The sequence below is a fragment of the Heteronotia binoei genome, chromosome 15 (genome assembly GCF_032191835.1).
Source record: "Heteronotia binoei isolate CCM8104 ecotype False Entrance Well chromosome 15, APGP_CSIRO_Hbin_v1, whole genome shotgun sequence".
Taxonomy (NCBI): Eukaryota; Metazoa; Chordata; class Lepidosauria; order Squamata; family Gekkonidae; genus Heteronotia; species Heteronotia binoei.
The window spans coordinates 3,778,343-3,802,844 of NC_083237.1; the positions used below are offsets into that span (position 1 = coordinate 3,778,343).

General features: G+C 50.6%; 1 protein-coding gene across 1 annotated transcript in view; it reads left to right on the forward strand.

Annotated features, from left to right (window-relative positions):
- The window catches only part of DNAH2 (dynein axonemal heavy chain 2), a 238,126-nt gene that overhangs the window by 47,640 nt on the left and 165,984 nt on the right, over positions 1 to 24,502 (forward strand). The window contains 1 exon segment of the mRNA XM_060256495.1: positions 5,913 to 6,095. Within this exon segment, the coding sequence (XP_060112478.1) occupies positions 5,913 to 6,095 (183 nt within the window).

The window sequence follows — 24,502 nt, forward strand, 5'->3', positions numbered from 1 at the left end:
CACTCTCCATCTCTCCCCTCGGACTCTGCGCAACAGCTCAGGCTCTCTCCGTCTGATGCATCCAAAGCGTATCTCAACCTTATTACTTCTATGGCGGAGGCACTGAAGATACCTCTCCAGGCGGACTCCCCCAAAGTGTCGGACATGGTACATGACCTGGTGCAATCAGACTTCCCTCCCGGGTCCTTGCTTCCTATGCTACCGGTGCACCTGGAGGGTCTTCAGGAGACTTGGGACAAACCTGCATCAGTACCTCCCACTTCTAAGAGGCTGGACTCCCTCTATCGAGTCCATGCCCCCGACGCTAAGTTCCTCGCCTCACATCCAGCTCCGAACTCTATCATCGTTCATTCTGCCATGAAGGCCAAACCCTCCAGGCATCCCGCGCCGCCGGATCGTGAGGGAAGGAAATTAGACACCTTGGCAAGGAAAATCTTCACACTTGCCTCCACCAACTCGAAGCTTAACAATTACCTGGCTTATTTTGCTGCTTATACTTTTAATCTGGCGAACCAATTCACACCACTGATACCATCGCTTCCCGACTCCTCTCAGAGAACAGCATCAGCCCTGGTTTCCGAACTCTCCAGGGTCTCCAAACAACAAATTAATTCGATTCGACATGCGGTCTCCTGTTCATCCCGTGTCTTCGCCTCTTCAGTTGCCCTGCGTCGTCATGCTTGGCTGAGATCCACTAATCTTCAACCCGACATCAAGCAGAAGATAGAGGATCTTCCCTTTGATGGCCTCGGCCTCTTTCATGCCTCTACTGATGAGGTCTTGTCCTCTGTTGACGACGGGCGTAAACGGGCCAAGCGCCTAGGAGTCTCTCAACCTGCTTCGCAACCGTTTGGCCGCAAACAACCTTGGAAACCATCTTTCCAAAGACGCCAGCGTTCTCCTAAACAGTCTGAATACTGGAAAAGAAGACCTGCGCAACAGAAGCCTTCTTTTCAGCAAAGGCAACGCCCTCAGCAGTCCAAAAAATCATCCCCCCCTACCAAGCAGTCTCTTTGACTTCCCCATTCAGTCACCCTACCCCACGCGTCTTTCCCCATTCTACAGGACTTGGACTTCAATCACGACCGACTCCTGGGTACTCACCATCGTACGTCTGGGGTACGCAATAGAGTTCGCTTCGCTGCCTCGCCACCACTACTTCGTGGCTACCCCTCCATCCCATCACCTCCATCACGAGATTCTGGACTTGCTCCAGAAAAAAGCCATAGAACCGGTTCCCCTCCAACATCGGGGAATGGGACTCTACTCAAGGTACTTCCTGGTCCCCAAGAGGGATGGAGGCAAGCGCCCTATTCTAGATCTTCGGAAGCTGAACAAATTTATCCAGTACAGAAAATTCAGAATGATCTCGTTGCAGTCCATCTTGCCCTTGATTCCAAAGGATTCATGGATGGCTTCCCTAGATCTTCAGGACGCTTACTTCCATGTGACTATCCGACCTCAGCATCGCAGATACCTCCGGTTTGCGATCGGCCAACATCATTATCAATACATCTCCCTACCATTCGGCCTCTCCACTGCACCCAGGGTATTTACCAAGTGCATGGCGGTGGTGGCAGCGGCTCTTCGACTACGAAACATCACAGTCTTCCCGTACATAGACGATTGGCTCCTCATTGCACCTACTCCAAATCAGCTCGAGGCCAATCTTCACGAAGCCCTTCTCCTCCTGGAGTCTCTAGGCCTGCGGGTGAATGTCACCAAATCGCACTTCACCCCCACTCAACATCTCTGCTTCATAGGGGCCTATCTTCGCACCTCTTTACACCGTGCCTTCCTTCCAGAGGACCGTGCTATGACAATCATCACCCTTGCCAGGATGGTCCAGCTACATCCCATCCAACCGGCCCTAACTATTCAGCGTCTTTTAGGTCTGATGGCCGCTACTACAGCAGTCCTCCTCTTCGCCAGGCTACGAATGAGACCACTTCAGCTCTGGTTCGTACGTGCCTACCGGCCTCATGTGCAACCTCAGAGCACCCTGCTCACCGTCCCCAGGAGAGTCCTTCCTTCTCTCACTTGGTGGACCAGCCTCGACAACCTCCTCGAGGGCATGCCGTTCTTACCAACTACTCCAACAGCTATCGTGACAACAGACGCCTCCATGTGGGGATGGGGAGCCCACTTAGAAGGCAAGACTGTCAGAGGTCTCTGGACCCCTCAGGAGAGGACCCTGCACATAAACTGCTTAGAACTGATTGCAGTACACAGAGCTCTTCAATCCTTCCTTCCTCTCATTGCGGGTCGCCACATCCAGATTTCCACAGACAACATGGCGACAGTATTTTATGTAAACAAGCAGGGAGGCACCAGATCCCCTCGACTATGTCGCATAGCCACACTGCTCTGGGAATGGTGTATCAAACACAGCATCCACATGACCGCCATCCACCTCCCAGGTGTACAGAATGTATTGGCCGACTCCCTAAGCAGGATACGTATAGACGACCACGAATGGTCCATCAATCTGACCTACCTTCGTCGGATTTTCAGGTGCTTCGGGACCCCCAGGGTGGACGTCTTTGCCTCCAGGGACAATGCCAAATGTCACCGCTTCTACTGCAGGAAGGGCGACGATGCCTTCCTACATCTCTGGAGAGGTCCCCTCCACTACATTTTTCCGCCAACCCCCCTACTGACACGCGTGTTGACGAAGGTCGCACGGGATGGCACGGACTGCATCCTTATCGCACCGTGGTGGCCACGGCAACCATGGTTCACCAAACTTCTGCAAATGTCACAACACACTTACCGCCGCCTCCCGATCGTGGGAGACCTTCTATCGCAGGCGAACGGCCAGGTACTTCATCACAACCCTCGGGTTCTGGCCCTCACTGCTTGGAGGATACACTCACCTGCCTCTCCACAGAAGTGACCAATATTCTTCTCAACGCAAGGAAGCCTTCCACTAGACTCTCGTACCAACGCAAATGGAAGCGCTTTTGTTCCTTCGTTGCACCCTATCATTTGACTCCTGAGGTAACACCTCTAAACCTGATTCTAGATTATCTCCTATCCCTGCAGAAATCAGGCTTGTGCTACTCTTCACTTAAAGTACACCTGTCTGCCATCTCGGCATTCCATGACACTATCGACGGCAGGACAGTGTTCTCTCACCCCTTATCTAAATCCTTCCTCAAAGGAATGCTGCACCTACATCCACCGGTTAAACCATTCGTCCCAACGTGGAGTTTATCCCTTGTTCTTTCCTGTCTAATGAAGGCGCCCTTTGAACCCATGGCGACAATACAGCTCAATCTTCTTTCTTGGAAGACAGCATTGCTAATAGCCCTCACCTCGGGTAAGCGCGCAAGTGACTTATGTGCCTTCAGACATGACCCTCCCTACACCATCTTTCATAGGGACAAGGTTGTCTTAAGACCGGATCCTACGTTCCTCCCCAAAGTTGTCTCCAAGTTTCATCTGTCTACCTCCACTGCGTTACCAACGTTTTTCCCTAACCCGTCGGACCAGGGACAGCGATCCCTGCATTCTCTGGATGTCAGAAGGGCGCTAGCCTTCTATCTGCATCGCACACAACCTTTCCGTAAGGACCCTAACCTGTTTGTGGCCTACGGTAAACCACGTAAAGGACACAAAATTTCTACCCAAAGACTATCCAAATGGGTAGTTAGTGCCATCAGGTTGTGTTACGAACTGGCTAAACAGCCTCTTCCCGAAGGCCTCAAGGCCCACTCTACTAGAGCGGTCTCCACGTCTTCGGCTTTTCTACAGGGCGTCTCCTTAGAGGACATCTGTGCAGCTGCATCGTGGTCCTCTCCTTCCACGTTCGTCTCCCATTACGCTTTGGACGTTCGTGCGAGACGAGACGCCTCTTTCGGCCAAGCAGTTCTCCGATCCATCTTCCACTGAAGTATGGTGAGTGTTTTCGCTTCTGCCTCTATGTCTTGGAACATGATCTGTCTTCTTATGTGACTAACTATCTTCTTTTACCAGCACCCTCCTCCAGGTTACTCAGCTGGCTAGTCACCCATGTGTGGGACTGCACAGAGACCACGAAGAAGATAAACAGGTTGCTTACCTGTAACTGATGATCTTCGAGTGGTCATCTGTGCAGTCACACACGCCCACCCAGCCTTCCCCGCTGCTGGCTTCCTGTGATTGTTATTTAACTCTGTACTGTGTTATGTCAGCGGCGGCTGGAAGAAACTGAGTGGAATGGGCGCTCCCCCCCCGCTCCAGGCATGCGCGGTCGCTGCCTGCTCCCCAGGGCGGGAGGGGAGCGCGCCAAAAGCGCTATAGGCGAGCTATTGGAACTCCGAGGAATGGATTCATTGCCTGCGGCAAGACCCCATGTGTGTGACTGCACAGATGACCACTCGAAGATCATCAGTTACAGGTAAGCAACCTGTTTCTCTCAGGGCTGGCCTAGACTGCCTGACACCCTCGGCAAGGCTAACTTCTGGCAAACGCACCCCCCCCCCCCGCAGTGATAACGTCCCCAAGTCACATGGGGTGTGCCCAATTCGGTGCCCCCAGAAGGCAGTGCCCTAGCCAATTGCCTAGTTCCCCTAGTGGCAGGGCCAGCCCTGCACTTTAATGGGAAAGGACGAGACGATGGTTCTGGGGTCTCCGGAATGGGCAGCAGAAGGCACCTCCTGCTCCTCCTCCAATTTGGTGGAGTGGTTAAGTGGGCGAACTCTTACCTGGGAGAAGCGGGTGTGATTGCCCACTTGCACCTGCTGGAATGGCCTTGGGTCAGCCAGAGCTCTCACAGAGCTGTCCTTCTGGGAGAGGTCTCTCAGCCCCACCCACCTCACAGGGTGTCTGTTGTGGGGGAGGAAGGGAAAGGAGATGGTGAGCCTCTCTGAGACTCTTCGGGGTGGAGGGCAGGATATAAATCCAATATCTTCATCTACCTCACAGGGTGTCTGTTGTGGGGGAGGAAGGGAAAGGAGATTGTGAGCCGCTCTGAGACTCTTTGGAGTGGAGGGCAGCATATAAATCCAATACCTTCATCTACCTCACAGGGTGTCTGTTGTGGGGGAGGAAGGTAAAGGAAATTCTGAGCCGCTCTGAGACTCTTCGGAGTGGAGGGCAGGATATAAATCCAATATCTTCATCTACCTCACAGGGTGTCTGTTGTGGGGGAGGAAGGGAAAGGAGATTGTGAGCCGCTCTGAGACTCTTCGGAGTGGAGGGCGGGATATAAATCCAATATCTTCATCTACCTCCCAGGGTGTCTGTTGTGGGGGAGGAAGGGAAAGGAGATGGTGAGCCTCTCTGAGACTCTTTGGAGTGGAGGGCGGGATATAAATCCAATATCTTCATCTACCTCCCAGGGTGTCTGTTGTGGGGGAGGAAAGTAAAGGGGATTGTGAGCCGCTCTGAAGCTCTTCGGAGTGGAGGGCGGGATATAAATTCCCTTCCTCCCCCAAAACAGACACCCTGTGAGGCAGATGAAAATGTTGATTTTCATCTACCTCACAGGGTGTCTGTTTTGGGGGAGAAAGGGAATGGAAATTGTGAGCTGCTCTGAGACTCTTCGGGGTGGAGGGCGGGATATAAATCCAATATCTTCATCTACCTCACAGGGTGTCTGTTGTGGGGGAGGAAGGGAAAGGAGATGGTGAGCCGCTGTGACACTCTTCGGAGTTGAGGGCGGGATATAAATCCAATATCTTCATCTACCTCACAGGGTGTCTGTTGTGGGGGAGGAAGGTAAAGGAGATTGTGAGCCGCTGTGAGACTCTTCGGAGTGGAGGGCGCAATATAAATCCAATATCTTCATCTACCTCACAGGGTGTCTGCTGTGGGGGGGAGGAAGGGAAAGGAGATTGTGAGCCGCTCTGAGACTCTTCGGAGTGGAGGGCGGGATATAAATCCAATATCTTCAATATCTTCTTCCTGTCTCTCTCTCTCTCTGCCAGGCCATCAAGCGGACTTTTGACAAGAAGACGGTGGATGTTTACATGCTGTTCAACAGGGAGCTCTCCCTGATCAACAAGGAGCTGAGCAAGAAGAACCCTTTCCTGCCCCCCCACATGTGCCAGTACTCGGGTTTGGCCCACTGGATGCGGGGGCTGCGCCGACGCATTGACAAGCCCCTGAAGGTAGGCCTCCTATCCCAGGACTGCCCCGCAGTTAACAGAGAGCTCAGGTCTCCCAGATTGATAAGAAGAACATAAGAGAAGCTATGCTGGCCTGGATGACTCAGTACCACATCCAGTCCAACGCTGGGTAACACAGTGGCCAAACCCCTGGTGCAATCAGGAGGTCCACCAGTGGGGTCAGAACTCCAGAAGCCTTCCCATGGTGGTCCCCAGGCACCAAGAAGACAGAGCACCACTGCCCCAGACATAAGAACAGAAGAGAAGCCCTGTTGGATCAGGCCAGTGACCCATCCAGTCCAACACTCTGTGTCACATAAGAACATAAGAGAAGCCAGGTTGGATCAGGCCAAAGGCCCATCCAGTCCAACACTCTGTGTCACATAAGAACATAAGAGAAACCAGGTTGGATCAGGCCAGTGACCCATCCAGTCCAACACTCTGTGTCACATAAGAACATAAGAGAAGCCAGGTTGGATCAGGCCAAAGGCCCATCCAGTCCAACACTCTGTGTCACATAAGAACATAAGAGAAGCCATGTTGGATCAGGCCAACGGCCCATCCAGTCCAACACTCTGTGTCACATAAGAACATAAGAGAAGCCATGTTGGATCAGGCCAAAGGCCCATCCAGTCCAACACTCTTTGTCACATAAGAACATAAGAGAAGCCAGGTTGGATCAGGCCAAAGGCCCATCCAGTCCAACACTCTGTGTCACATAAGAACATAAGAGAAGCCCTGTTGGATCAGGCCAGTGACCCATCCAGTCCAACACTCTGTGTCACATAAGAACATAAGAGAAGCCAGGTTGGATCAGGCCAAAGGCCCATCCAGTCCAACACTCTGTGTCACATAAGAGAAGCCATGTTGGATCAGGCCAAAGGCCCATCCAGTCCAACACTCTGCGTCACATAAGAACATAAGAGAAGCCATGTTGGATCAGGCCAAAGGCCCATCCAGTCCAACACTCTGTGTCACATAAGAACATAAGAGAAGCCATGTTGGATCAGGCCAAAGGCCCATCCAGTCCAACACTCTGTGTCACATAAGAACATAAGAGAAGCCATGTTGGATCAGGCCAACGGCCCATCCAGTCCAACACTCTGTGTCACATAAGAACATAAGAGAAGCCAGGTTGGATCAGGCCAGTGACCCATCCAGTCCAACACTCTGTGTCACATAAGAACATAAGAGAAGCCAGGTTGGATCAGGCCAAAGGCCCATCCAGTCCAACACTCTGTGTCACATAAGAACATAAGAGAAGCCATGTTGGATCAGGCCAACGGCCCATCCAGTCCAACACTCTGTGTCACATAAGAACATAAGAGAAGCCATGTTGGATCAGGCCAAAGGCCCATCCAGTCCAACACTCTTTGTCACATAAGAACATAAGAGAAGCCAGGTTGGATCAGGCCAAAGGCCCATCCAGTCCAACACTCTGTGTCACATAAGAACATAAGAGAAGCCCTGTTGGATCAGGCCAGTGACCCATCCAGTCCAACACTCTGTGTCACATAAGAACATAAGAGAAGCCAGGTTGGATCAGGCCAAAGGCCCATCCAGTCCAACACTCTGTGTCACATAAGAACATAAGAGAAGCCATGTTGGATCACGCCAAAGGCCCATCCAGTCCAACACTCTGTGTCACATAAGAACATAAGAGAAGCCATGTTGGATCAGGCCAAAGGCCCATCCAGTCCAACACTCTGTGTCACATAAGAACATAAGAGAAGCCAGGTTGGATCAGGCCAGTGACCCATCCAGTCCAACACTCTATGTCACATAAGAACATAAGAGAAGCCATGTTGGATCAGGCCAAAGGCCCATCCAGTCCAACACTCTTTGTCACATAAGGACATAAGAGAAGCCAGGTTGGATCAGGCCAAAGGCCCATCCAGTCCAACACTCTGTGTCACATAAGAACATAAGAGAAGCCATGTTGGATCAGGCCAAAGGCCCATCCAGTCCAACACTCTGAGTCACATAAGAACGTAAGAGAAGCCATGTTGGATCAGGCCAAAGGCCCATCCGGTCCAACACTCTGTGTCACATAAGAACATAAGAGAAGCCATGTTGGATCAGGCCAAAGGCCCATCCAGTCCAACACTCTGAGTCACATAAGAACGTAAGAGAAGCCATGTTGGATCAGGCCAAAGGCCCATCCAGTCCAACACTCTGTGTCACATAAGAACATAAGAGAAGCCATGTTGGATCAGGCCAAAGGCCCATCCAGTCCAACACTCTGTGTCACATAAGAACATAAGAGAAGCCATGTTGGATCAGGCCAACGGCCCATCCAGTCCAACACTCTGTGTCACATAAGAACATAAGAGAAGCCAGGTTGGATCAGGCCAGTGACCCATCCAGTCCAACACTCTGTGTCACATAAGAACATAAGAGAAGCCAGGTTGGATCAGGCCAAAGGCCCATCCAGTCCAACACTCTGTGTCACATAAGAACATAAGAGAAGCCATGTTGGATCAGGCCAACGGCCCATCCAGTCCAACACTCTGTGTCACATAAGAACATAAGAGAAGCCATGTTGGATCAGGCCAAAGGCCCATCCAGTCCAACACTCTTTGTCACATAAGAACATAAGAGAAGCCAGGTTGGATCAGGCCAAAGGCCCATCCAGTCCAACACTCTGTGTCACATAAGAACATAAGAGAAGCCCTGTTGGATCAGGCCAGTGACCCATCCAGTCCAACACTCTGTGTCACATAAGAACATAAGAGAAGCCAGGTTGGATCAGGCCAAAGGCCCATCCAGTCCAACACTCTGTGTCACATAAGAACATAAGAGAAGCCATGTTGGATCACGCCAAAGGCCCATCCAGTCCAACACTCTGTGTCACATAAGAACATAAGAGAAGCCATGTTGGATCAGGCCAAAGGCCCATCCAGTCCAACACTCTGTGTCACATAAGAACATAAGAGAAGCCAGGTTGGATCAGGCCAGTGACCCATCCAGTCCAACACTCTATGTCACATAAGAACATAAGAGAAGCCATGTTGGATCAGGCCAAAGGCCCATCCACTCCAACACTCTTTGTCACATAAGGACATAAGAGAAGCCAGGTTGGATCAGGCCAAAGGCCCATCCAGTCCAACACTCTGTGTCACATAAGAACATAAGAGAAGCCATGTTGGATCAGGCCAAAGGCCCATCCAGTCCAACACTCTGAGTCACATAAGAACGTAAGAGAAGCCATGTTGGATCAGGCCAAAGGCCCATCCGGTCCAACACTCTGTGTCACATAAGAACATAAGAGAAGCCATGTTGGATCAGGCCAAAGGCCCATCCAGTCCAACACTCTGAGTCACATAAGAACATAAGAGAAGCCATGTTGGATCAGGCCAAAGGCCCATCCAGTCCAACACTCTGTGTCACATAAGAACATAAGAGAAGCCATGTTGGATCAGGCCAAAGGCCCATCCAGTCCAACACTCTGTGTCACATAAGAACATAAGAGAAGCCATGTTGGATCAGGCCAACGGCCCATCCAGTCCAACACTCTGTGTCACATAAGAACATAAGAGAAGCCAGGTTGGATCAGGCCAGTGACCCATCCAGTCCAACACTCTGTGTCACATAAGAACATAAGAGAAGCCAGGTTGGATCAGGCCAAAGGCCCATCCAGTCCAACACTCTGTGTCACATAAGAACATAAGAGAAGCCATGTTGGATCAGGCCAACGGCCCATCCAGTCCAACACTCTGTGTCACATAAGAACATAAGAGAAGCCATGTTGGATCAGGCCAAAGGCCCATCCAGTCCAACACTCTTTGTCACATAAGAACATAAGAGAAGCCAGGTTGGATCAGGCCAAAGGCCCATCCAGTCCAACGCTCTGTGTCACATAAGAACATAAGAGAAGCCCTGTTGGATCAGGCCAGTGACCCATCCAGTCCAACACTCTGTGTCACATAAGAACATAAGAGAAGCCAGGTTGGATCAGGCCAAAGGCCCATCCAGTCCAACACTCTGTGTCACATAAGAACATAAGAGAAGCCATGTTGGATCAGGCCAAAGGCCCATCCAGTCCAACACTCTGTGTCACATAAGAACATAAGAGAAGCCAGGTTGGATCAGGCCAGTGACCCATCCAGTCCAACACTCTATGTCACATAAGAACATAAGAGAAGCCATGTTGGATCAGGCCAAAGGCCCATCCAGTCCAACACTCTTTGTCACATAAGGACATAAGAGAAGCCAGGTTGGATCAGGCCAAAGGCCCATCCAGTCCAACACTCTGTGTCACATAAGAACATAAGAGAAGCCATGTTGGATCAGGCCAAAGGCCCATCCAGTCCAACACTCTGAGTCACATAAGAACGTAAGAGAAGCCATGTTGGATCAGGCCAAAGGCCCATCCGGTCCAACACTCTGTGTCACATAAGAACATAAGAGAAGCCATGTTGGATCAGGCCAAAGGCCCATCCAGTCCAACACTCTGTGTCACATAAGAACATAAGAGAAGCCAGGTTGGATCAGGCCAAAGGCCCATCCAGTCCAACACTCTGTGTCACATAAGAACATAAGAGAAGCCCTGTTGGATCAGGCCAGTGACCCATCCAGTCCAACACTCTGTGTCACATAAGAACATAAGAGAAGCCAGGTTGGATCAGGCCAAAGGCCCATCCAGTCCAACACTCTGTGTCACATAAGAACATAAGAGAAGCCATGTTGGATCACGCCAAAGGCCCATCCAGTCCAACACTCTGTGTCACATAAGAACATAAGAGAAGCCATGTTGGATCAGGCCAAAGGCCCATCCAGTCCAACACTCTGTGTCACATAAGAACATAAGAGAAGCCAGGTTGGATCAGGCCAGTGACCCATCCAGTCCAACACTCTATGTCACATAAGAACATAAGAGAAGCCATGTTGGATCAGGCCAAAGGCCCATCCAGTCCAACACTCTTTGTCACATAAGGACATAAGAGAAGCCAGGTTGGATCAGGCCAAAGGCCCATCCAGTCCAACACTCTGTGTCACATAAGAACATAAGAGAAGCCATGTTGGATCAGGCCAAAGGCCCATCCAGTCCAACACTCTGAGTCACATAAGAACGTAAGAGAAGCCATGTTGGATCAGGCCAAAGGCCCATCCGGTCCAACACTCTGTGTCACATAAGAACATAAGAGAAGCCATGTTGGATCAGGCCAAAGGCCCATCCAGTCCAACACTCTGAGTCACATAAGAACGTAAGAGAAGCCATGTTGGATCAGGCCAAAGGCCCATCCAGTCCAACACTCTGTGTCACATAAGAACATAAGAGAAGCCATGTTGGATCAGGCCAAAGGCCCATCCAGTCCAACACTCTGTGTCACATAAGAACATAAGAGAAGCCATGTTGGATCAGGCCAACGGCCCATCCAGTCCAACACTCTGTGTCACATAAGAACATAAGAGAAGCCAGGTTGGATCAGGCCAGTGACCCATCCAGTCCAACACTCTGTGTCACATAAGAACATAAGAGAAGCCAGGTTGGATCAGGCCAAAGGCCCATCCAGTCCAACACTCTGTGTCACATAAGAACATAAGAGAAGCCATGTTGGATCAGGCCAACGGCCCATCCAGTCCAACACTCTGTGTCACATAAGAACATAAGAGAAGCCATGTTGGATCAGGCCAAAGGCCCATCCAGTCCAACACTCTTTGTCACATAAGAACATAAGAGAAGCCAGGTTGGATCAGGCCAAAGGCCCATCCAGTCCAACACTCTGTGTCACATAAGAACATAAGAGAAGCCCTGTTGGATCAGGCCAGTGACCCATCCAGTCCAACACTCTGTGTCACATAAGAACATAAGAGAAGCCAGGTTGGATCAGGCCAAAGGCCCATCCAGTCCAACACTCTGTGTCACATAAGAACATAAGAGAAGCCATGTTGGATCACGCCAAAGGCCCATCCAGTCCAACACTCTGTGTCACATAAGAACATAAGAGAAGCCATGTTGGATCAGGCCAAAGGCCCATCCAGTCCAACACTCTGTGTCACATAAGAACATAAGAGAAGCCAGGTTGGATCAGGCCAGTGACCCATCCAGTCCAACACTCTATGTCACATAAGAACATAAGAGAAGCCATGTTGGATCAGGCCAAAGGCCCATCCACTCCAACACTCTTTGTCACATAAGGACATAAGAGAAGCCAGGTTGGATCAGGCCAAAGGCCCATCCAGTCCAACACTCTGTGTCACATAAGAACATAAGAGAAGCCATGTTGGATCAGGCCAAAGGCCCATCCAGTCCAACACTCTGAGTCACATAAGAACGTAAGAGAAGCCATGTTGGATCAGGCCAAAGGCCCATCCGGTCCAACACTCTGTGTCACATAAGAACATAAGAGAAGCCATGTTGGATCAGGCCAAAGGCCCATCCAGTCCAACACTCTGAGTCACATAAGAACATAAGAGAAGCCATGTTGGATCAGGCCAAAGGCCCATCCAGTCCAACACTCTGTGTCACATAAGAACATAAGAGAAGCCATGTTGGATCAGGCCAAAGGCCCATCCAGTCCAACACTCTGTGTCACATAAGAACATAAGAGAAGCCATGTTGGATCAGGCCAACGGCCCATCCAGTCCAACACTCTGTGTCACATAAGAACATAAGAGAAGCCAGGTTGGATCAGGCCAGTGACCCATCCAGTCCAACACTCTGTGTCACATAAGAACATAAGAGAAGCCAGGTTGGATCAGGCCAAAGGCCCATCCAGTCCAACACTCTGTGTCACATAAGAACATAAGAGAAGCCATGTTGGATCAGGCCAACGGCCCATCCAGTCCAACACTCTGTGTCACATAAGAACATAAGAGAAGCCATGTTGGATCAGGCCAAAGGCCCATCCAGTCCAACACTCTTTGTCACATAAGAACATAAGAGAAGCCAGGTTGGATCAGGCCAAAGGCCCATCCAGTCCAACACTCTGTGTCACATAAGAACATAAGAGAAGCCCTGTTGGATCAGGCCAGTGACCCATCCAGTCCAACACTCTGTGTCACATAAGAACATAAGAGAAGCCAGGTTGGATCAGGCCAAAGGCCCATCCAGTCCAACACTCTGTGTCACATAAGAACATAAGAGAAGCCATGTTGGATCAGGCCAAAGGCCCATCCAGTCCAACACTCTGTGTCACATAAGAACATAAGAGAAGCCAGGTTGGATCAGGCCAGTGACCCATCCAGTCCAACACTCTATGTCACATAAGAACATAAGAGAAGCCATGTTGGATCAGGCCAAAGGCCCATCCAGTCCAACACTCTTTGTCACATAAGGACATAAGAGAAGCCAGGTTGGATCAGGCCAAAGGCCCATCCAGTCCAACACTCTGTGTCACATAAGAACATAAGAGAAGCCATGTTGGATCAGGCCAAAGGCCCATCCAGTCCAACACTCTGAGTCACATAAGAACGTAAGAGAAGCCATGTTGGATCAGGCCAAAGGCCCATCCGGTCCAACACTCTGTGTCACATAAGAACATAAGAGAAGCCATGTTGGATCAGGCCAAAGGCCCATCCAGTCCAACACTCTGAGTCACATAAGAACGTAAGAGAAGCCATGTTGGATCAGGCCAAAGGCCCATCCAGTCCAACACACTGTGTCACATAAGAACATAAGAGAAGCTATGTTGGATCAGGCCAAAGGCCCATCCAGTCCAACACTCTGTGTCACATAAGAGAAGCCATGTTGGATCAGGCCAAAGGCCCATCCAGTCCAACACTCTGAGTCACATAAGAACGTAAGAGAAGCCATGTTGGATCAGGCCAAAGGCCCATCCGGTCCAACACTCTGTGTCACATAAGAACATAAGAGAAGCCATGTTGGATCAGGCCAAAGGCCCCTCCAGTCCAACACTCTGAGTCACATAAGAACATAAGAGAAGCCATGTAAGATCAGGCCAATGGCCCATCCAGTCCAACACTCTGTGTCACATAAGAACATAAGAGAAGCCATGTTGGATCAGGCCAGTGACCCATCCAGTCCAACACTCTATGTCACATAAGAACATAAGAGAAGCCATGTTGGATCAGGCCAAAGGCCCATCCAGTCCAACACTCTTTGTCACATAAGGACATAAGAGAAGCCAGGTTGGATCAGGCCAAAGGCCCATCCAGTCCAACACTCTGTGTCACATAAGAACATAAGAGAAGCCATGTTGGATCAGGCCAAAGGCCCATCCAGTCCAACACTCTGAGTCACATAAGAACGTAAGAGAAGCCATGTTGGATCAGGCCAAAGGCCCATCCGGTCCAACACTCTGTGTCACATAAGAACATAAGAGAAGCCATGTTGGATCAGGCCAAAGGCCCATCCAGTCCAACACTCTGAGTCACATAAGAACGTAAGAGAAGCCATGTTGGATCAGGCCAAAGGCCCATCCAGTCCAACACTCTGTGTCACATAAGAACATAAGAGAAGCCATGTTGGATCAGGCCAAAGGCCCATCCAGTCCAACACTCTGTGTCACATAAGAACATAAGAGAAGCCATGTTGGATCAGGCCAACGGCCCATCCAGTCCAACACTCTGTGTCACATAAGAACATAAGAGAAGCCAGGTTGGATCAGGCCAGTGACCCATCCAGTCCAACACTCTGTGTCACATAAGAACATAAGAGAAGCCAGGTTGGATCAGGCCAAAGGCCCATCCAGTCCAACACTCTGTGTCACATAAGAACATAAGAGAAGCCATGTTGGATCAGGCCAACGGCCCATCCAGTCCAACACTCTGTGTCACATAAGAACATAAGAGAAGCCATGTTGGATCAGGCCAAAGGCCCATCCAGTCCAACACTCTTTGTCACATAAGAACATAAGAGAAGCCAGGTTGGATCAGGCCAAAGGCCCATCCAGTCCAACACTCTGTGTCACATAAGAACATAAGAGAAGCCCTGTTGGATCAGGCCAGTGACCCATCCAGTCCAACACTCTGTGTCACATAAGAACATAAGAGAAGCCAGGTTGGATCAGGCCAAAGGCCCATCCAGTCCAACACTCTGTGTCACATAAGAACATAAGAGAAGCCATGTTGGATCACGCCAAAGGCCCATCCAGTCCAACACTCTGTGTCACATAAGAACATAAGAGAAGCCATGTTGGATCAGGCCAAAGGCCCATCCAGTCCAACACTCTGTGTCACATAAGAACATAAGAGAAGCCAGGTTGGATCAGGCCAGTGACCCATCCAGTCCAACACTCTATGTCACATAAGAACATAAGAGAAGCCATGTTGGATCAGGCCAAAGGCCCATCCACTCCAACACTCTTTGTCACATAAGGACATAAGAGAAGCCAGGTTGGATCAGGCCAAAGGCCCATCCAGTCCAACACTCTGTGTCACATAAGAACATAAGAGAAGCCATGTTGGATCAGGCCAAAGGCCCATCCAGTCCAACACTCTGAGTCACATAAGAACGTAAGAGAAGCCATGTTGGATCAGGCCAAAGGCCCATCCGGTCCAACACTCTGTGTCACATAAGAACATAAGAGAAGCCATGTTGGATCAGGCCAAAGGCCCATCCAGTCCAACACTCTGAGTCACATAAGAACATAAGAGAAGCCATGTTGGATCAGGCCAAAGGCCCATCCAGTCCAACACTCTGTGTCACATAAGAACATAAGAGAAGCCATGTTGGATCAGGCCAAAGGCCCATCCAGTCCAACACTCTGTGTCACATAAGAACATAAGAGAAGCCATGTTGGATCAGGCCAACGGCCCATCCAGTCCAACACTCTGTGTCACATAAGAACATAAGAGAAGCCAGGTTGGATCAGGCCAGTGACCCATCCAGTCCAACACTCTGTGTCACATAAGAACATAAGAGAAGCCAGGTTGGATCAGGCCAAAGGCCCATCCAGTCCAACACTCTGTGTCACATAAGAACATAAGAGAAGCCATGTTGGATCAGGCCAACGGCCCATCCAGTCCAACACTCTGTGTCACATAAGAACATAAGAGAAGCCATGTTGGATCAGGCCAAAGGCCCATCCAGTCCAACACTCTTTGTCACATAAGAACATAAGAGAAGCCAGGTTGGATCAGGCCAAAGGCCCATCCAGTCCAACACTCTGTGTCACATAAGAACATAAGAGAAGCCCTGTTGGATCAGGCCAGTGACCCATCCAGTCCAACACTCTGTGTCACATAAGAACATAAGAGAAGCCAGGTTGGATCAGGCCAAAGGCCCATCCAGTCCAACACTCTGTGTCACATAAGAACATAAGAGAAGCCATGTTGGATCAGGCCAAAGGCCCATCCAGTCCAACACTCTGTGTCACATAAGAACATAAGAGAAGCCAGGTTGGATCAGGCCAGTGACCCATCCAGTCCAACACTCTATGTCACATAAGAACATAAGAGAAGCCATGTTGGATCAGGCCAAAGGCCCATCCAGTCCAACACTCTTTGTCACATAAGGACATAAGAGAAGCCAGGTTGGATCAGGCCAAAGGCCCATCCAGTCCAACACTCTGTGTCACATAAGAACATAAGAGAAGCCATGTTGGATCAGGCCAAAGGCCCATCCAGTCCAACACTCTGAGTCACATAAGAACGTAAGAGAAGCCATGTTGGATCAGGCCAAAGGCCCATCCGGTCCAACACTCTGTGTCACATAAGAACATAAGAGAAGCCATGTTGGATCAGGCCAAAGGCCCATCCAGTCCAACACTCTGTGTCACATAAGAACATAAGAGAAGCCAGGTTGGATCAGGCCAAAGGCCCATCCAGTCCAACACTCTGTGTCACATAAGAACATAAGAGAAGCCCTGTTGGATCAGGCCAGTGACCCATCCAGTCCAACACTCTGTGTCACATAAGAACATAAGAGAAGCCAGGTTGGATCAGGCCAAAGGCCCATCCAGTCCAACACTCTGTGTCACATAAGAACATAAGAGAAGCCATGTTGGATCACGCCAAAGGCCCATCCAGTCCAACACTCTGTGTCACATAAGAACATAAGAGAAGCCATGTTGGATCAGGCCAAAGGCCCATCCAGTCCAACACTCTGTGTCACATAAGAACATAAGAGAAGCCAGGTTGGATCAGGCCAGTGACCCATCCAGTCCAACACTCTATGTCACATAAGAACATAAGAGAAGCCATGTTGGATCAGGCCAAAGGCCCATCCAGTCCAACACTCTTTGTCACATAAGGACATAAGAGAAGCCAGGTTGGATCAGGCCAAAGGCCCATCCAGTCCAACACTCTGTGTCACATAAGAACATAAGAGAAGCCATGTTGGATCAGGCCAAAGGCCCATCCAGTCCAACACTCTGAGTCACATAAGAACGTAAGAGAAGCCATGTTGGATCAGGCCAAAGGCCCATCCGGTCCAACACTCTGTGTCACATAAGAACATAAGAGAAGCCATGTTGGATCAGGCCAAAGGCCCATCCAGTCCAACACTCTGAGTCACATAAGAACGTAAGAGAAGCCATGTTGGATCAGGCCAAAGGCCCATCCAGTCCAACACTCTGTGTCACATAAGAACATAAGAGAAGCCATGTTGGATCAGGCCAAAGGCCCATCCAGTCCAACACTCTGTGTCACATAAGAACATAAGAGAAGCCATGTTGGATCAGGCCAACGGCCCATCCAGTCCAACACTCTGTGTCACATAAGAACATAAGAGAAGCCAGGTTGGATCAGGCCAGTGACCCATCCAGTCCAACACTCTGTGTCACATAAGAACATAAGAGAAGCCAGGTTGGATCAGGCCAAAGGCCCATCCAGTCCAACACTCTGTGTCACATAAGAACATAAGAGAAGCCATGTTGGATCAGGCCAACGGCCCATCCAGTCCAACACTCTGTGTCACATAAGAACATAAGAGAAGCCATGTTGGATCAGGCCAAAGGCCCATCCAGTCCAACACTCTTTGTCACATAAGAACATAAGAGAAGCCAGGTTGGATCAGGCCAAAGGCCCATCCAGTCCAACACTCTGTGTCACATAAGAACATAAGAGAAGCCCTGTTGGATCAGGCCAGTGACCCATCCAGTCCAACACTCTGTGTCACATAAGAACATAAGAGAAGCCAGGTTGGATCAGGCCAAAGGCCCATCCAGTCCAACACTCTGTGTCACATAAGAACATAAGAGAAGCCATGTTGGATCACGCCAAAGGCCCATCCAGTCCAACACTCTGTGTCACATAAGAACATAAGAGAAGCCATGTTGGATCAGGCCAAAGGCCCATCCAGTCCAACACTCTGTGTCACATAAGAACATAAGAGAAGCCAGGTTGGATCAGGCCAGTGACCCATCCAGTCCAACACTCTATGTCACATAAGAACATAAGAGAAGCCATGTTGGATCAGGCCAAAGGCCCATCCACTCCAACACTCTTTGTCACATAAGGACATAAGAGAAGCCAGGTTGGATCAGGCCAAAGGCCCATCCAGTCCAACACTCTGTGTCACATAAGAACATAAGAGAAGCCATGTTGGATCAGGCCAAAGGCCCATCCAGTCCAACACTCTGAGTCACATAAGAACGTAAGAGAAGCCATGTTGGATCAGGCCAAAGGCCCATCCGGTCCAACACTCTGTGTCACATAAGAACATAAGAGAAGCCATGTTGGATCAGGCCAAAGGCCCATCCAGTCCAACACTCTGAGTCACATAAGAACATAAGAGAAGCCATGTTGGATCAGGCCAAAGGCCCATCCAGTCCAACACTCTGTGTCACATAAGAACATAAGAGAAGCCATGTTGGATCAGGCCAAAGGCCCATCCAGTCCAACACTCTGTGTCACATAAGAACATAAGAGAAGCCATGTTGGATCAGGCCAACGGCCCATCCAGTCCAACACTCTGTGTCACATAAGAACATAAGAGAAGCCAGGTTGGATCAGGCCAGTGACCCATCCAGTCCAACACTCTGTGTCACATAAGAACATAAGAGAAGCCAGGTTGGATCAGGCCAAAGGCCCATCCAGTCCAACACTCTGTGTCACATAAGAACATAAGAGAAGCCATGTTGGATCAGGCCAACGGCCCATCCAGTCCAACACTCTGTGTCACATAAGAACATAAGAGAAGCCATGTTGGATCAGGCCAAAGGCCCATCCAGTCCAACACTCTTTGTCACATAAGAACATAAGAGAAGCCAGGTTGGATCAGGCCAAAGGCCCATCCAGTCCAACACTCTGTGTCACATAAGAACATAAGAGAAGCCCTGTTGGATCAGGCCAGTGACCCATCCAGTCCAACACTCTGTGTCACATAAGAACATAAGAGAAGCCAGGTTGGATCAGGCCAAAGGCCCATCCAGTCCAACACTCTGTGTCACATAAGAACATAAGAGAAGCCATGTTGGATCAGGCCAAAGGCCCATCCAGTCCAACACTCTGTGTCACATAAGAACATAAGAGAAGCCAGGTTGGATCAGGCCAGTGACCCATCCAGTCCAACACTCTATGTCACATAAGAACATAAGAGAAGCCATGTTGGATCAGGCCAAAGGCCCATCCAGTCCAACACTCTTTGTCACATAAGGACATAAGAGAAGCCAGGTTGGATCAGGCCAAAGGCCCATCCAGTCCAACACTCTGTGTCACATAAGAACATAAGAGAAGCCATGTTGGATCAGGCCAAAGGCCCATCCAGTCCAACACTCTGAGTCACATAAGAACGTAAGAGAAGCCATGTTGGATCAGGCCAAAGGCCCATCCGGTCCAACACTCTGTGTCACATAAGAACATAAGAGAAGCCATGTTGGATCAGGCCAAAGGCCCATCCAGTCCAACACTCTGAGTCACATAAGAACGTAAGAGAAGCCATGTTGGATCAGGCCAAAGGCCCATCCAGTCCAACACACTGTGTCACATAAGAACATAAGAGAAGCTATGTTGGATCAGGCCAAAGGCCCATCCAGTCCAACACTCTGTGTCACATAAGAGAAGCCATGTTGGATCAGGCCAAAGGCCCATCCAGTCCAACACTCTGAGTCACATAAGAACGTAAGAGAAGCCATGTTGGATCAGGCCAAAGGCCCATCCGGTCCAACACTCTGTGTCACATAAGAACATAAGAGAAGCCATGTTGGATCAGGCCAAAGGCCCCTCCAGTCCAACACTCTGAGTCACATAAGAACATAAGAGAAGCCATGTAAGATCAGGCCAATGGCCCATCCAGTCCAACACTCTGTGTCACATAAGAACAGAAGAGAAGCCGTGTTGGATCAGCCCAATGGCCCATCCAGTCCAACACTCTATGTCACATAAGAAGAGAAGCCATGTTGGATCAGGTCAATGGCCCATCCAGTCCAACACTCTGTGTCACATAAGAACAGAAGTGAAGCCATGTTGGATCAGGCCAAAGGCCCATCCAGTCCAACACTCTGTGTCACATAAGAGAAGCCATGTTGGATCAGGCCAATGGCCCATCCAGTCCTACATTCTGTGTCACACAGGGGCCAGAAAACCCAGGTGCCATCAGGAGGTCCACCAGTGGGGCTAGGACACTAGAAGCCCTTTCACTGTTGCCCCCCCAAGCACCAAGTAGACAGAGCACCATTGCCCCAGACATAAGAACATAAGAGAAGCCCTGTTGGATCAGGCCAATGGCCCATCCAGTCCAACACTCTGTGTCACACAGTGGCAAAAAAAAACCAGGTGCCATCAGGAGGTCCACCAATGGGGCCAGGGCACTAGAAGCCTTCCCACTGCCCCCCCAAGCACCAAGAATGCACTGCCCCAGACATAAGAACATAAGAGAAGCCATGTTGGATCAGACCAATGGCCCATCCAGTCCAACACTCTGTGTCACACAGTGTCCAAAAGAACCCAGGCGTCATCAGGAGGTCCACCAGTGGGGCCAGGACAGTAGAAGCCCTCACCTTGTTGCTCCTCCCAAGCACCAAGAATACAGAGCATCACTTGCCGCAGACATAAGAACATAAGAGAAGCCCTGTTGGATCAGGCCAATGGCCCATCCAGTCCAACACTGTGTTGCACCGTGGCTAAAGCCCAGGTGCCATCAGGAGGTCCACCAGTGGGGCCAGAACTCCAGAAACCCTCCCATGGTGGTCCCCAGGCACCAAGAAGACAGAGTACCACTGCCCCAGACAAGAATGTAAGAGAAGCCCTGTTGGATCAGGCCAGTGGCCCATCCAGTCCAACACAGTGTCGCACCGTGGCTGAACCCCAGGTGCCATCAGGAGGTCCACCAGTGGGGCCAGAACTCCAGAAGCCCTCCCACTCTTGCTCCCCCCAAAGTACCAAGAAGACAAAGCGTCCCTGCCCCAGACAGAGAGTTCTATCCGTACTTGTGGCTAAAAGCCACTGCTGAACCTCTGCTTCTTACGTTGATCCGATCCTCTCTTGAAGCCACCGCCACTTCCTGCGGCAGTGAATTTCACATGTTAATTACTCTTTGGGTGAAGAAGCCCTTCCTTCTGGTGTGGCTGTAGCTGGGTTGGGGATGGAGAGGAAACGCACACCCAACCCCCTTGGTTCTGACTGAGAGTGGGGCTCGAGTGGGGTTATTCCTGAAGCCCCTCTGCAGCTCAGTTGTGAGCCAGCTGCAGGAGGGCAGATTTCCTCCAGGTGTTCTAAGTGGTTTGCTTTGTCCCCTGATGAGCATCCCCATTCATTCAGCCTGGGACCTGCCGCACTGGGCATCCAGACATCTTGACGAGGACTTTAGGCACAACGAACGGCTTGCGGGGAGGGCTTGATTTGCATTAGGGCCATGGTGTGGCCAAACTGTGGCTCCTTCACCCATACTGTGTGGCTCTTGAAGCCCCCACCCCCACCCCACTGGCCAGTTTTAAATCTCTTTAAACCACTTATCCAAACCAAGCCAGCCACCAGCTCGGAGAATTCATTTAAAGTTACTTTCTGTCCACCTCTTCCTCTCCCCTCATCTGTTTGCCTGCCTGCCTTCCTATCTTGCGGCTCTCAAACACCTGACATTTGTGTCTTGTGGCTCTCAAACATCTGATGTTTATTCCATGTGGCTCTGACGTTAAGCAAGTTTGGCCACCTCTGGTGTAGAGACAGCTATACATGGGGGAAAGTGTGTGTGTGGGGGGGGAGTAGGAAAGAGTGAAGCCCCCCATCCCCTGCACACACAGCGCAGGATGTGGCCCCGATCCAAACTCCCCCTCCCCATCTGGATGCGTGCGTTTCGAGCTTATGTTGCATTGCTTTTTCATAAATGATTTGGAGTTGGGAGTAAGCAGCGAAGTGGCTACGTTTGCAGATGATACTAAATTGTTCAGGGTGGTGAGAACCAGAGAGGATTGTGAGGCACTCCAAAGGGATCTGTTGAGGCTGGGTGAGTGGGCGTCAACGTGGCAGATGCGGTTCAATGTGGCCAAGTGCAAAGTAATGCACATTGGGGCCAAGAATCCCAGCTACAAATACAAGTTGATGGGGTGTGAACTGGCAGACTCTGACCAAGAGAGAGATCTTGGGGTCGTGGTGGAGAATTCACTTGAGCTTCAGCTTCAGCATCTGACCTTCCAGAACAATCTGGGTTGATTTCCCTTTGGACTGACTGATTGGATCTTCTTGCAGTCCAAGGGATTCTCAAGATTCTTCTCCAGCACCACAGCTCCAAAGCATCTATTCTTCTTCGCTCGGCCTTCCTTATGGTCCAGCTCTCACAGCCATACATTACTACCACTGTAGCTACAGGCCTACTATTGCTTCAGACCAACTCAGCTGTATGTAAGTTACATGGCCTTCCACCCTTCCGAGGTCAGTCAAATGAGTCCCCAGCTTGCTGGGGGGAAAGTGTTGAGGACTGGGGAAGGCAATGGCAAACCACCTTGTAAAAAGTTTGCCGTGAAAACGTTGTGAAAGCTACGTCACCCCAGAGTCGGAAACAACTGGTGCTTGCACAGGGGACCTTTCCTTTCCTTTCCTCCTAGACACTGGTTTAGGAGAGCCAGTTTGGTGTAGTGGTTAAGTGTGCAGACTCTTATCTGGGAGAACTGGGTTTGATTCCCCACTCCTCCACTTGCACCTGCTAGCATGGCCTTGGGTCAGACATAGCTCTGGCAGAGGTTGTCCATGAAAGAGCAGCTGCTGTGAGAGTCCTCTCCAGCCCCACCCACCTCACAGGGTGTCTGTTGTGGGGGAGGAAGGTAAAGGAGATGGTGAGCCGCTCTGAGACTCTTTGGAGTGGAGGACGGGATATAAATCCAATATCTTCATCTACCTCACAGGATGTCTGTTGTGGGTGGGGGGAAGGTAAAGGAGATTGTGAGCCGCTCTGAGACTCTCCAGGGTGGAGGGCGGGATATAAATTCAATATCTTCATCTATCTGACAGGGTGTCTGTTGTGGAAGAGGAAGGTAAAGAGATTGTGAGCCGCTCTGAGACTCTCCGGAGTGGAGGGTGGGATATAAATCCAATATCTTCTTCTTCTAGTCCGGCACTCTAACCACTGTGCCCTGCCGGCTCTGGTGGAGAGGTGGTCCCGAGCACCAGTTGTGTCCTTTTTCGTTTCCCTGTTGTGGTGCAGGAAAGGTGGCCCCTCCCTCTCTCTCCCCCCCCCCGCCCTTCCTTGATCGGGGGTCCCATCTGCCGGTCAGCAAAAGCAATCGGCTCTGGCCGGGGCTTTGGCTGCTATTCTTTATTCATCAAAACACCTCATCAAATTTTTTTTTTTGGTCTGTTTTGCAGCTATTTACCTCAATAACATCCTCTGTCGCCGAGTTCCTTTTTGACAGCTTTAATTATACGTTGGGTAGAAACAAAAAAACGGCTTTTCCGCCATCAATCAAGGAGCCCTCCTCTTTCTCGCCGGCTCTCTGGGCAAGGCTGGAAATTGAAATTGCCAAACGTGGGTTAGGATGGAAGGCCGGCAGCCTGCAAATCGGCTCCCTCCGGACCTGCCTGCCCAAACCCCGCTTCTCGGGAGCCTTTCTCTGTCTGTCGTTAGTTGGTAAGCTCCAAGCGCCTGGCTCTCCTCTGCCCCGCTTTGGATCTTTAGATGTTTGTCATGTCACTGCGAGGCGCGCCAGCCTCTGAACATGACTTCTGGCAAGCCAAGAGAAGATCTCTCTCCCTTTCTCTCGCGCGGAGGTCCTCTCCGCCTGGGGGGTTGTGAGACACAAACAGCTTTGCATGCCTGGAGGCAAGAAGCCTTTGGACAGGCAAAGCCCTCCCAGATCCCCGCTGAGTTGCTGAAGGGGAAGAATATCTGGAGCAGGTGAGCGGAGTGATGAGGCAAGCAGGAGAGGCAGCGTCAAGGAGCTGGAAGTGAAGACAGAGCGGGGGTTGTGGAGGCAAAATCGAGCGGGTGCAGAAGAGAGCGATGCGGACGATGGGGGGGGGGGCTGGAGGAAGAGCCCTGTGAGGAAAGGCTGAGGCCCTTGGGAATGTTCAGTCTCGAGAAGAGGAGATTGAGGGGCAGAGCTGGACTAACATTTAGGCCAAGTAGGTACTGG